At 44.4% G+C, this 15,001-nt stretch overlaps 1 protein-coding gene across 1 annotated transcript; it reads left to right on the top strand.

Annotated features, from left to right (window-relative positions):
• Positions 1-2,161: 2,161 nt before the first annotated feature.
• T265_07307 (hypothetical protein) lies at positions 2,162-14,380 on the top strand (the record flags this gene model as incomplete). The annotated part of the gene is made up of 1 exon (XM_009172794.1): positions 2,162-14,380. The coding sequence occupies one exon, from the start codon at positions 2,162-2,164 to the stop codon at positions 14,378-14,380; it is 12,219 nt and encodes a 4,072-aa protein (XP_009171058.1).
• Positions 14,381-15,001: the final 621 nt, after the last annotated feature.

The raw sequence follows: 15,001 nt of genomic DNA, 5'->3' as shown, positions 1-15,001 counted from the left end.
GAATTCCGTATGGCAAGAAAATTCTAAGGCCACCTGTGTTTTTCATCCCAACTCCACTCACGGTGAATGAAGTAAGACGAGCTTTGGAAAGCTGGTAGCTGACCCCATTGAAGATCAGTTACGAAATTTGTGTGGGCGTTACTGTGATTAGCTGGTGTAAAGGTGCCAGAAAAAGTATGAAAATTGGCACAACAAAATTGTGGAGCCACGTCATTGTACCCTCTGGATGAGAGCGATTCTGATTACATTTTCTGACCATATCACCTCAGCACCCCTAATAAGCTTTTTGCTTTATTTGAATGAGTGTAGAGACGACGTTTTACTAACGCGTCTCTGTTGTTGTCTCATAGAAGTTATCAGTTCAATTTTTAGGGTTTAGGTACCTGAAGCTTCATACATTCGCTGTGTTGACATGGAGTTTCTGTCACTTTCTCAGGTCCGTTTTTCAGTTCCCGGTAAAAAATCAATACTTTTGTAGCCTTTGCGAGTGATATCTGATTTGACTCGAAGTGAAGCCGTGATGAAAAAGACACTGGTGATCTTATAATTTCTTCTACAGTTGCCTTCTTGGGACTTGGTTGATGACACCAGTGCTAACCGGATGAAGACTGTATCGTAACAAATGGTGCAAATTGGCGCTCCTTGTACTGGTCTTTATTTGCTGCTGCCAAAACAGTTGATTTCTCCAATAAGGATGTAAATATAATGCACATAAATGGCTGCCTCCCTACTACTACTACTACTTTATGAGAAATATTACCATTAGTTTTGTGCAGAAACTGGACGTCCTATGTGATAACCAGCAGCGTAAAAAGATCTCTTGAATATAGTTTACGGAGCCTAATGGACACATTGCCTTGTCATCCACTTTGTTGTTATCTGCACAGAACTTGCTCAGCTTTAGGAAAAGGCGACAACACTGTGAAGCACAGATTTCGAAACGTATAGTGACATTAATCAAGAAAAGTTGAATACATTTGGAGACAAAACGCTGAACGGTAACTGAGCTACACGCTATACCAAAATTGTAGGCCCTGTGTTGCATACAAAGCACAGGTCGCTGGCACCCGTTAGGTCATGAAAAGTATCATAACCTTTTGAACATAATAGTTGCGATATCTTGAATATCGCGAAACATGAGGTGGACTGGTGCAGCACATTCAGTAGCCTAACATCACCATAAACGAGAGTTTCTGTTAGTTCCAGGAGTCTCTCGCCAAACCGAAATCGATATGCGAATGCGTGTATTTGTCGAAATTCAACAGTTCTCTTCTCTGGTGGAAAGATCGAAATATCGCTTTCGTTCGGCAAATCATTCGGGAGGTTGGCATGGATTTTTTTAGACAGGCAACCACGAGTTACTAGGGTTCATTGGCTGAGATAGCTGGAATCATGTGGTTCGGATGTGGATGATTCGGTAAAGGTGATAATTTGTGTGTGCATGTGAACTACGTTTCCACATCAGTGGGATGCATTCCGCGCAGAAAGACGCTGAGTTTAAGATAAAAGATCACGTGCAAGCTAGGGACACCCGGCGTGACAAGTTTGCTAGCTATGCATAGTTCATTCGTCCCACTATTCAAAGCTTACTTTTTAGGCTAATAGATGTCACGAGGATGCAAATCCCAAGGGCAGAAGTGGCACGATCTTTCTCAGACAGCGTGATGACAGCAGCAAATATCCCAGGCAGAATTTCAGGTACCTAAGTTAAAACAAACAAACGTTCTGACAATGGCAGAGACGCAGTTGTACATGGCGAGTTGAATGTAATGTGCATAGTTCACGGATAACTCTACCAGTCCTAGAAGTAAGCAGGTTGATTATAAGTGATACTTAGCACACAGAGGAGTAGATAGCTACCAGCAGTTTGTTGATAATGATGATGACGATCATGGTGATAATGCATACAACCTTGGTTTCACGCACTCATCACTGCTTATCGATACATAATATCCGCCCGAACCTTCCCACCAACTCGATGACCTACGAAAAAGGAATATAATTACAGCGTCTTTCTTAAATGGATGAAAGTAGCACCGTTTTGGTCAGTTTTATGGCTTTCTAGGTCGTTTATTACTACGCATCGTTTTCAACCACTTCATCTACCTTTTGTGCTGCCACTTTTCCATATACGTCTTATTTACTTCATCCTATGATCTAGATGAGCAACCCGTCCAACTACATCGGGCAAGTCCTGATAAAATTAGTTCTCGTCGTGTCCGTCGTTAGCAGAACACGGTGTAAATGGCACCGATTATCCGAAGAGTATTTCGATATATCATCTGTGGAAAACAACGGCAACGCAGAGTCTGAATCGGATGCCCTCGGAAACGGAGCGAACTATCAGCTGGGAATTCGGCCTCGAACACTTAGAGAGGATGAACTCGGTACCACCCATTCGGGTAGCATCAATGCTGCCGTGCATCAGCCGCTTAGCATGAGTAGTGAGTTTCAAACTCTAGGACGGTATAGGAATTTTGATGGGAACCAGCCCGTGCTTCACCTCAGGAGGATAAATCGTCCCATGTATTCACAAAAAAGTTTAACGGGTTCGTTGTTGAGGACGGATCATGATTTGAATGGGTATTGTGACATTGATCGCAGTTGTCCCGAACTTGCTCAAGCCTTGAGACAACGAAAAACACTGGGAGGTAGTGAAATAAGAAGTCGTTCGCTTACGCCAGTGGTTTGCAGTTCGTCCATAATTGCGGCGAACAGCTACGAAGATCCAGTTAGCTCCGCGCAACTTTACAGGAAGCCGTCTGATCAAAGAACAAAGGACAGCTATGTCAAACACGTCAAATTCTCCTTTTCTAAATTATCTCCTAGAGGGAATGTACCCTACTGTTCAAGTTCATTTAAAACCTCTGAAGATCGCGTGTTCACCGCAGATAAGCCACATTATGCCAGAACTACGACAGCTTTCGAACAGATGGTTAAACTACGTCACCATCAGTATCGGGATACACTGAAGAAACGCTTCGCAAACGGAGCCAGTGATATTCATCCACCTTGGAGAATGCAGAACCAGCTGCCTGATAAGTTCCGGACATACTACAAACAAGCGTCAATCAGGAATTCGGATGGACAACAACTAACATCCAACCATCGATGCCCGGTCGGGAATGAGTTTTTTAAACCAATAACTTCACAAACAAATATACCGGAATGGTCACAAGAACCACTGCACCCATGTGAGACTGACCAACAGCGCACATTGCAGCAGAAGTTTGACCGAATCCAGCGGAAGTCTGAAAGGAATATTAGTGTCAGACAAGGCTTGTGCACAGTTGCCAATGTCCAGCACGACCAAACCGAGGCATCCACAATGTTCTTCCCTTCTAGACGTTCGAGGTCAGCAAGTCCTGGGAAGCGTTTAGAAAATAATAACAGGCTCGAAACTTGCAGCAACCCGATCGTTCCGAGATCACTAACTCAGCAAGAACTTTGTGCTCCGGTGGACCGCCAATCAATGAAGTTTAGAACTTCTCCTTTGCCTACTCTATCTTCTGCAATCTTCGCTGACGAATACGTGAGTTGCCTACATACAGAAAGGCCACTTTTTGCAAATATTTGTTTACCTAGCTCCAGTTACATGAGGGCAACCATTCAATTACCGCTACTGCTACAACCAGAGCTGGTATACAGACGACAGGCTGTGCAGAGCGACGGGTGTCCAGAAGATTTCTTGAAAAGCCACTACTCACGGAAAGTAGAAGAGCCTTCAACTAACTTTATCCACAATAGAGCTTATCAACTTCTTCAGCCACCAGACGAAATCCAACCCTGGATGAGAACAAGTTTAATGAAGGCAGCGATCACACAAACCGTGGAGACTCCACTGATACCTTCATCTGGTCAGATTAGAATGAATAAGAAAACGGCAAACAATGAGCATATCAGCACTGCCAACTCAGATTCCAGAAACTCTGCCGAAATTGGTTCACCAATTATTCCTGAGAGTGCAGTTTCTAATATATCAGCTATCTTGAGACCAGAGAGAAATGACTTGCTTCCGGACCATCTGAGACCAGTCTGCGAGAAGAAGCTAATGCAAACCAACAGTGAGCCGTTGAGCCCCGAATCAGTGCGTACGCTTTCATTTCATGGTGATTTTGCAGCACACTCACGAAACAGTTCAATCGACGAATCAGACCTGGAGTCAATAGCTGAATCAAAAAAGTCACAAACACCTGAGGGTATTATCAAACATCTTCTTCAGCTACAACCGCACGCTACTCTATTTACTCCTCTTTTTACTCAATCTTTTCCAGCCTTGACACAAAGAGCAAATGATCCTCTGCTGGTTGCTATATTGTATCTTCTTACTCAGTATATGCAGCAAGAAAATAATATCATGGAAACGGAACAACGAACCGTGTGCTCCAATGCTCAGACATGTTCACCTGGGAGAAAAAATATTGCTAAATGTCCCCTGAGTTGTTCCGGAAGAGACCCAGCAGCTCAGGGACGTACGGGTGAACAAAGTGAGAATGAAAATTATTCAGTAAGTGCTTCACACTCAGAACTACTTAGAATAAGAACTCAGCCAAGTGCTGTTGCCTCTTCAGGTACCCCCTCACGTCAAGGACATCAAAAGAGACCATTTCAAACAGGTAATGAGGCGACTGAGTTGAAGAACGATGAGACAATGAGCAGGATAATTAACTATCTTACAAAAGCGATTATCCAAGCTGTTCACATATTCCGTCCAGACACCCCAATAGTATTCAGCAACTGTACTTGTGAAGTTTTATCAAAGTCAGGTCGTTCAGATAAAGAAAACATGTTCCCACAGGTCAGTTTGAATGATCGCTCCACGGCCAGGGATGAATTAGCAGCTAAAAGCGAAAAACCAGTGCAAAGCCGAGTTCACGATGGTTCCACTCTCGGAAAGTTCGATGTTTCAGTTGTTCTCCCAACTCAATCTCCATCGATATCTCTTAATGTAGCGTTACCGGAAGCACAATTGAGCCCCAGAACGGTGAGCTGCCAGCCCACTGATCAACCATGTGAACATTTACTTTATAGAAAGCAGTATTACAAAAACTATACCACAACAAGTGAACCCCCAAAACATCTTCAGGGTAGATCTTCTCAGGGTGTTCAAACTGAACTCTCGCTATTTGTAACAGAAGATCGAATTTCTTCCGAACAAGCCTCATCATCGTCGACGTGTACAACGTCTTCGACAAGTCCCCCGCTCCTAGAAACCAACATTCGAAAAAATCTCAGCCTAAAGATTTCATCACAAGCGTCGGAAAGCCACAGAAGTGACAATGTCTGTTTTGATACCAGCGAACAGTTCGATTGCATCGAGCAGTCACCAACAGAATTTGGCGAATCATCAACAGAGGCAGCTGAGAAAGGATCAGAGGATGATGCTCACGCAAGTGAACATCAGTGGCTGCATCTTTGCATGGCCACTGGCCCGATTTTTGAATCTCACGTTTACATTCCAGACCGAAACCCGGAAACCACACCAGCCTGTTCAAACCAGATTTTACCTCATTCTCCGAATTCAGATATTTGTTTGCAACAGTTTTCACGCGAAATATTGAAGTGCTGGCGAAAGGTGAATGATCTCCCTACTCTAACCAGTGAACTTACCTCCTTCATTGATACTCTTTGGGGTCTATTTAGGGTGGCAGGTCCACAGCTTTCATTGGAAGCCTGTCTAGCTCGTTTGAGGAAATCCTACCGAGTTGATTTAGATGCGGCTATCAACAGCATGGAACCTCTTGCACAAGCGGAATGTTCATTATTTTCTTTGCTCACCTATGGATATTACCAAGAGCTTCCAACACGGCATTTCCAACCACCAACAGTCTTTGCCCTACCCATGGGTCAACCAGGTCTCACAGAACAAACGTTATGGGATCCATGGAGTGAAATTTGTGCCCTCTATGCTATCTTTCTGTTGGCTCATAGACTCTTAAAGAATAACATACGTCTACCCTATGGTAGCGTCACTGGTTCACCAAGTCAATGTGGTCCTCAGCTGAACTCATTATTAAGTCTAAATGGAAGACAATCTCGCCTGGAAATGAACAGAGAAGATACAGTCAGAACAGGCTCACTTTCATCTTTTGGTCCATCAGAACTTACCCTTAGACACGATGACTACGATGTACCTGGGCGTAAAAGTTTGTACCAACGTACACTCAACCTACTGCGTGAAGTGATTACTCAGTCGACGACGTTTGGCCAGACACTCGAAGAAATATCTTCCATAAATAATGAGGTTAGGACGTCTGTAGATACGGCTAGGATACAACAGCAAATGTCTGCAGGAGAACCGACTCAGCCCTCCACCAGTGACACCACGAAGCGAATCTTCACAGAGGGGCAAAAGCGCACCAGAGAAGAAATGTGGAAAACAGACGACGAAAAGGACAACAAGAAAAACAGCAGGACAGACGAGGTGAAAGACGAAAGGAAAGACGACAAAGAGGTTCTGTTCGCTGTAGATAGCGAACATACCGGCGATGATCCACATCAGACAGATTCAGTAAACCAACTAAGTATTGGGAAGGTGACACCCAGAACAAGAAGCCCACGCTCAACATACAAGGAACGCAGGCTGACTCTGACAAACAGTTCAAAGAAGGGTAGACCCTCAAAGAAAGTAAGCCTTATGGTACCACGACGCCATGTATCACCTTCAATATTATCATCTCGTCGCTCACTATTGGCGACCACGGATTCTGAGCCAGCACATCGAACTTCTATCCCCGTTTTCACAGTGAAGTCTGTGGACTCCGGTGCCGTTCACGGTTTGTTTTTGGATCCACCAGAAGTTGAGGAGTGGGGAGGAAATTTGGATTCCAGATATCGAAGTAGCACCTACAGATGGGGCGTCGTTGATACTGACGATGAAGCAGAAGAAGAGCAAAATTGTTTGGATTCAAAACATAAAACGGAAACTAAAAATATGGGAAGAACCAACCACGGTGTAAGCGAACAACAAAAAATAACGAACAGTGTGCAAAATGAGTTCAACGTTTTCAGGACAAGTTCTTGCCCGTCTTTGACCAGTCACACTTCTGAGTACTGTGGTTTTAACCGAATCTCTCTAAATGAACCATCATCGTTTCAGGAACTATCATTCTTGAATGCGATTAGTAATGATCCTGCATATTCGGATTCCGTTCAAATTCAAAGTCTTCCGCTTCCTCAGTTGAACGTCAACTCAAACTTCCCATCGATTAATTGTACTTCACACGTGGAACAACCGTCAAGAATGCACGACCAATATTCCATTTCTGAAGTCCACTGCAGCTCGTTTAGTGTTGAACCGTCACACCCCGGACAAGAAGTTTTTCAACTTAGCCCCATTTTTAGTACCAGTGTTGGAAAGTATCCGACACCGACTCGTCTAAATATCCTCGGTGACTCCCCAACCAACTGTTTAGAAAACTGTCAATCTCCTTCCGCCCAGAATGCATCTAGTGACGAAACTACTACTCTTTACACGGCAGTTCCTTTTCGAAATGGGTTTCCCTTATTGAATGGTAGTGTTCTTGATGGCAAATTTGATAACACAGCTGCCATGTTTTTCTCTCCACGTCCCTCACATCCTTGCAAAATGTCAGTCACCGAGTCCAAAGTATGCTGCAACTCTTTTGGTCAAGGTGTTGAGAATGATACACACAGGGGACTGCTGAAGAATACACTATGTTGCAAAGATCCTCAATATGAACCGCCGATTATCAGTGCAGTGACTGTACCATCTGAAAGTCTGGGCAGCCGACTTTTAGGTAAGGAGTCTGATCGGATTTTGTGGTCTTGTTTCCCTCCAGTGGATGCTGGATCTCAACGGAAAATTTCTCCTAAGTCCACTCCAGACAATGCTGCTAAGCAGGCACCTCAGTTAAGAAGCAGTTCTTTACCACTAAAAAAGGTATCGAAACACCCAGCGCGAGACAAAAACAATGCGCCTTGCTTCCGAACTGTGTCAAATTTACAACGACCTTGTATGGCCTTGACTGCTCAGAAAAGAAAAAAGAATGACAGGACAAAAAAGACTGCCCACATAGTGGCACCTTCCTTGAAAACTCCGCGTCCGGGAAAGAGACATCAGAGCCTAGCTCTACGCCACACTCGTGACCAAACCGAAGCTTGTTGCAGAAAATTCCGAAATGCGATTGGCAAAAGCAGGTGTACCAAGTCGGCGCAGAATTCCGTATGCGTTGATAGTTTATACCATCCACCCAGTATGGTAGTGGGTAGGACACAGCCAGAATTAGGTACGTCGCTATCCAAGTCCCGCAATAATGTGATTTCTCCGCCTTTTGACAGGGTCGAGGTGCTAGAAGCCCCTACCTGTAATTCAGGTGCCCAAATCGGGAAGCACCCTTGGAGCCAAACCCATGTGAGTAGTTTGTGCAAGTTAGATCTGCGATCAAATTTGTTGAGCCACAGTTTGCGCCAAAATGGTCCCGTAAAAGATGAACACTACAGTGTTCAAAATGCCAAAAAAAAGGCAGGGAAGACAACACCTGAATTTGGAAGGTTGGGGGGTCAGAGCCCATTTAGATGCAAGACACGTGACTTAACATCAGTAGATGTGGTCAGACCCATCAAAATTGAGCATCGGGATTTGCATCACAGACATGACAATGCAGCAAAAATGGTTAAAAAAACTTCCAGCTGTCGGTCACCAACACCAACCAACGAAACTGCCAACATCGATTTCCAACCAAAGAGGTTTGTTGAGTCATGTACTACTGGACTTCCTACAGTCTTCGACGCAAATTTCCATCAGTCTAATATCTTCCGAGTTCGGATTCCCTCAACAACAGCCCACATTTTCATGACGTCTAACTCCAATTCAACGAGAAAGGAACACAGCTTACGTAGGCCATTGCGAAGTACGTATATATCGCAGAAGTTACACAAAGAGCGTCCGATGGATGTGCTCTCTCGTAGCGTACCGAATGCGCGAGTTCGGCGAGCGTCCGCTGGAACCATTTACGGTCACTGCTCTCACAATTCTCCGCTCGACGGTTCCCATGAGAGAGTCCGGTCGCACTCAAACGCAGGAAATCGTCCTCGCAAATTCATATGTGTGCTGATGGATGTCCCATCCAATATTGAAACCAAAAACAGCCAGAATATGGCAAACACGACAACATTTGCCGTAAAATCTGGTTCACAACTTCACCAAGAACTATCCGAGCTACTTGAGTCAGAACTGCAGGACAGGCAAACTGAAACAAAGCTTGATGAACTGATCATTTGCGCTCAAAAACTATCAGGGATAAAAGGCTTACGTTGGTTTCAGTTAGTTGGTGCGTTTGATACGAATTCTGAGGAACCAGAACATGCTATGCCAGCAAGGTTGATCGAAAGACTTACCAAGAGCCAAACTTGGCCAGCTCCATACAATACCACCGTCAACACTGCTGGCCCATTGAGTATACGTCGGACACGTGCGTCACGAAGGCGTTGCCGATATCAGGGCCCCATTCTTGCAGTCGGTGAAGAAAACGGCACAAAAAATGGACCAGATAAAATGCGTGGCTTCCCAAAAGACGGTTATGTGAAGGTGCCAGTTCCCAAACAAAATGAGGACACTGGTGAGACTCAGTCGACCCCGTTTACTTCAAAGCCAAAGAGTAATGAGCGACGATTTGAAGTTATCTCATCAAAGACTTTGTCCAACTTCAAATCCAAACCATTTACGCCTGCTGATAGATCACAAAAACAGACCTTTTTGAGGGGAAAAACAGACATAATGAAAACTGAGACACCTGGTGCAACAAAGTGGTCATTAAAAGGACATCATACCTGGAACAAACTCTCTACCGCTGATTCACATGTTAGGAAAAGTTTTAGTTCATTCTTTCAAAAGGCTGTAAAGGTTAAAGGATCTACAAAACCATCCCCGCCAGCTTACAAAGACAGCATGATTGGAGATGAATCTGCTCTCAGCTTTTCTCCAAAAGCCGGAACAAAAGAGCCGAATGGAAATATGGAGGAGAATGGTCAAGACGATCTTTGCGGTGTCCCACTGGTGGATTGGGTTGGCAATTCTCAGACAGCTTTTTCCATGGTCAAGTGCAACTCAGTTGAATACGATTCCAAGTCCTCTCAAAAAGGTGAGACTGTTCTTACAAGACAGGATGCAGGCACTCAAGGGAGGTGTAGCAATCCAAATTGGCTGTTACCTGACTATTCCTTATCCAGTGGAAGCATCAGTTGTGCCTTCGAAAAATCACGTAGCCTAAGCATATCACCGCACATTCAACACGCTTGTGGATCGTTCGAGGAGCGGGAAGAGAACGGCAAAAATGTTCGTCCCAAGAGAAACTTCACCAAATCATCAGTTCTCAACTCTGGATCGCATGAAGAATCAAAGCTTTTCGGACTGGTACCTGAGAGAACTTCGATGGATAGCCACTCGGAAAGTGCGGTTTATGAAAGAGTAATTCCAAGTCATGGAACCCCATTACCACAAGTGTACGATAGAAATGCATACTGGGACGTCCGATTCGATGCTGAATCGAAAGAGCCTAATCGCGCTCCTAATTTAGAGTCCCTTTCAATGAAAGAGTCTTTCAGTTTCAGTTACCAAATACCGACAACAGCAACTGCCGATCGTCCATCTGACCCGCCAGATACATCCAGTAAAAAACTAGAAAATCTTTATCACGTGGCCACAGTTGATACGCTGACACACAAGTTCAGTGATCTATTGGAGAATCTCGATAAATCGACCTACCATCTTATGAGCATTCCACATGAAACCATCGTTGATGTTGTTGCTGCGGGTATGAGTACTCTAATAGAATCCTCACTTGGGTACAGTCTGGACTCTGAAATTATTGCCATCTTGCAGAATAAACGGGAAGAATTGGAGCAGGTCAAATCCCCTCCCGAATATTTACATAAAATGGAAACAAATCCTGAATACCTTGATGTATGTAGTATGAAAACCGGAACCATAACACGAAATGACACAATTTTGGGAGCCTGTAACTGCTTAGCAGTGGGTTCATTGGATACACTTCCCCCACTAGATTTACATAAACGTACGAAATCAAGCCAAACTATCACCCTAGATACCAAGGGATGTAGTACGCAGAGTAATCTTGAGCTCCAGGATGAACTGACTCACCTGAAGAGTGGGGCGAAAATCCCTGTACCTCGTCCAAGAACCTCAACAGGGTATTTGACAAGCACTGGAAGTGAACGTCCCTTTTCAAGACGAAAGACAGTTCCAAAGACATCGTCCAGCGAAACTCATTCGATCAGTAAAAGGTCGGTAGCACAAACAAAATTTCCCCCAAAAGCAAAGATTGGTTTACGACATACGGAAGAAGACTCCAGGTTGGATGGTAAACGAATTTCATCCCGACCAGCAGTAAAGTCAGCGATCAAAGCGTCAGCTCAGAACTCCGAAACTGAACAAACATTCAGTGAGCCCAGTTCCAACAGAGCCTCTTCATCTTCTGAAGTTCCAGGAGTACCTCCGAAATCTCCACGTCGACGGTGGCCTTCTTCACGCCCTGCGAAGTCAGAAACTTCCGGCACCCAATCAGATGAAGAACATTCAAATAAACTACTTGGTCAAAATGAACAGAAAGAAGAGTTGGCCAACGATGGATCTCCCTTGTTAACTAGAGCCGTGATATACACATATTCTACACAAGCATATGCGGAGATTCCATCGTCCCTAACGGAAAACATTCACTTTAGGACTAGATTAGATGAAATGCTAGAAACTCCAACCACCACACAAATGAAAAATGGGCCAGAAACCATAGAAAACCTCTTTGGGGAATATTTGCTGTCCTCTGTCGAGCAAGTGCACAGGTCTCCGTCTTTTGGTGTACTTGATACCATACCATCCACGGAAAATGTATGGAACGAATCCTTAATCAATGTGTCTGATCGAAGCTTGAATACCCCTACCCGAAAAGCTTCAGAAATGAGTCATCTAGACAGAGATGACTCTAAAAAGCTACATACAGAAGTCAAGCCCCGGAATGGCGTACTTCCATTATGCACGCCTGTTGGCGTTTTGCCAGTGAGTTCATTGTCACAGCTGTCCGTTTTTCAACTCCAACTTACCTGTCAACCCAACGTCACTTATCATTGTCAACAATCACTGAACTCAAAAGGACCTATAGCAAGTGGTTTTGAGGCAAAAGAAACTGAATCAAGAAATGTAGGGGGGAGCAAGCAGGCAGAGCAGTTCCAGCCGTTTCCCGTGCCACCCACGCCGGCTACTGAGAAGTCTGATAATGTTAATATACGCGTTGGCTCATCCCCAAATTCCTCGATAAGACGTTGTTGCGCTCAAACTACAGTAGATCCAGATTACCAAAACGGCCGTTTGAATGTTTCAGGTGTAGCCGACGCACCCACAGAGAACATACCGACGATAAAAATTACCGCTTTACTTGATCATATTCCACTGGGCACTATCCAATTGGGCTTGAACTGGACGATAACTCCGATATCTCCTTCTAATCCGAGTCTCCCACACCATTTGGGACAAACGGAGGGTGAAACTGGATACCCCAGAATGGAAAAGCCAGTTGGTGAAGATACTCTAAGGAAGTCGGACTATATTCAATATACTTCACAAAAAACGGTTACCAGATCTACAGAAAGGTCTTTATCGATTTCCAAATATGCAACTGACGCGTCTGACAAAGAGGAAGTTGTCACAACAGATAAAATAGAGGCGGGTGTTAGGTCTGAAGAACGTGGGAAAAGAATAAGATTAGAGAGCATGAATGTTTCACCCTCATGTTGCAGCAGCTCTTCCGGGCGGTCGGGAAATGACTTTGGCCGCTTATCTCCATTCGAGTCGACATCCTCCAGCAAACCACCCCCTGTGAACAAGAGACGAGCTATTAGTCAGGATTCTATACCTCCACTCATTGGCTATCAAACTGAGGCTTCAGAGTTTGAAGCACCACGGGCTGCAATAACCGCTCAGTCGATTCCCTCACCAACAACGGATAGATATGCACAGAGTGCAACTACTGGGTTGGAATACAGTAACACAACCTCAGAAAAAAGCCAACCTAGCGAGAAGTTCGTTATCACCCGAAATGCAAGTTCTAGGCAAGGGTTATTAATAAGTGGTTACTCAGCCTCCGAATTACCCATGGATCTTCCCGTGGATACAATGAGTCGCATGCACGGCCATGTGATCAAACCACACCCGGAAGAGTGGTTCAAATGTAGACCAATTCATGATACCCAAAATCGTGGGAGTTCTGCAGTTGCTGAGCGAACAGCTGCTCGGGAAGGGAGGAAATCATCTCCAGATGTGAATCCTGCATTCAGCAACTATATGTGTGACCACTCTGTACGGCTCGGTGGTATGGACGTATTTCAACATCCATACTCTCACGGGAATAAACCACAGAGCCTAATCACGTCAGGTTCGGATCAAGTGCTCAAACCTGCAGCTGTTCTACTTCCAGGTGCTGTAGAAGCTGGCTGTAACTTGACTATGGGTCTCAAAGATGAGTCTGCTACCCAAAAATGTCTGCATACACGCGAAGTAGAAGCATACCAACTGGATGCGCCAAACCATCAGACATTTCAGGAACATAGCGCAGAAAAGTTTACCCCTAAAGAATCCACTGATGTCAACCTAAATCCGTTAAAACGACTGCAAGATATCGCAGACATGGGCGAGAATGGTGTCAATATCTCGCTGGAGTTGAGACACTCTGAAAGTACACATAGACAAAGTACGGATGTTCAGAATCATGCAGTTCAGAGGAAAGACCTTTTAGATTTATCACCTAGAAAAGGAGATAAAAAATTATCAGAATCCTTTGAACAAGCTCCATCAATGGACAGTTGTTTTCGGTCAGTCTCAGGGATGAGTTTAATGCATACTTCAAGTGGTATTACTGAGAATGTTCTAAGTGAATATGTGAAGACAGCGGGAGTCAAAATACCGAAAACTATTCATTCCGCGAATATAGTGCCTACTTCGAAGACAAAAATTCGCCTGTATGTCAACAGAATCTTGCAAGATGTCAGACGTTTTCGGCTTTCGGCGGCTAAGAGATTAACACAAGGTTGGCCGTTATCGACCTGGTTTTGCACAGCAGGTACTGATGTCATGTCTCAAATCTGTTCACCTGAGGGTGGATTTGACTATTACTCATATAGGCCCGCAGCAGAAGCCCCATCTCGTTCTTCCAGGACCGTCTTACTAAAACCGAAGGTCTCACCGCATTCTGCGGGGTACTCGCCGCCATATCGCAGTCCCATATCTGGTTTAGAGACTGACCGGTCACAAACATCACAGAGCAAACTATCAGAATGTGTAGACACCGAATCGACTTTTAGCGATTCGTTCAGTCACATCGGAGAAGCCTGCGCACCACTTACCTATTAATCACACTTGTCTACGGTTTCTGTCGCTTTTCGGTACTTACAATTTGTACACCCTTCGGACTTTGTAGTCATTTGCTTTTCAATTTGGTTTCTCGAATCTGTTCTTTCGAAATATAGAGAATACTTTCCACTTGCTACTATAGCATGATGCGCACTTTTGTATCCCCATGATAATCAGTTTGTTTTGCTGAATATGCACAAGAAAAGCTCCAGGATGTGTGTAACAGTAGACTTTAAAGTCATGGTAGATACCGAAAGTCCGTGTGAACGATCTTACCAGCTTCACACAGGAGTTTTATACGCGTGCTCCAAATCTGAGCTTGATCAACTAAACCGATAAACTTGTGGAATCTTGTAGTTAAACGAAAAGCGATGACACGGGGATTCTGGAGAGTGATCCACTGGGGGTATCATGTGTGTGTTGTCCATATGGATATTGTTAACAACGTTATCAGCTTAGTAGAATGTTTGCTACCGGGACATTGTCGCGGTAGGACAACTGTTGCACAGCAACTCCTCCACCTACTACCTGCCTCCCATTAGATAAGGTAAAATGAAAAGCACTTAGACAGGTAAGATACACAAATGCAGACTTATTGTCAGAGCACCATATATATATATA

This window comes from Opisthorchis viverrini, assembly GCF_000715545.1.
Source record: "Opisthorchis viverrini unplaced genomic scaffold opera_v5_165, whole genome shotgun sequence".
Classification (NCBI taxonomy): domain Eukaryota; kingdom Metazoa; phylum Platyhelminthes; class Trematoda; order Opisthorchiida; family Opisthorchiidae; genus Opisthorchis; species Opisthorchis viverrini.
Note: the sequence above shows the minus strand (reverse complement) of the source record. Positions and strands in the feature narration are given on the sequence as shown.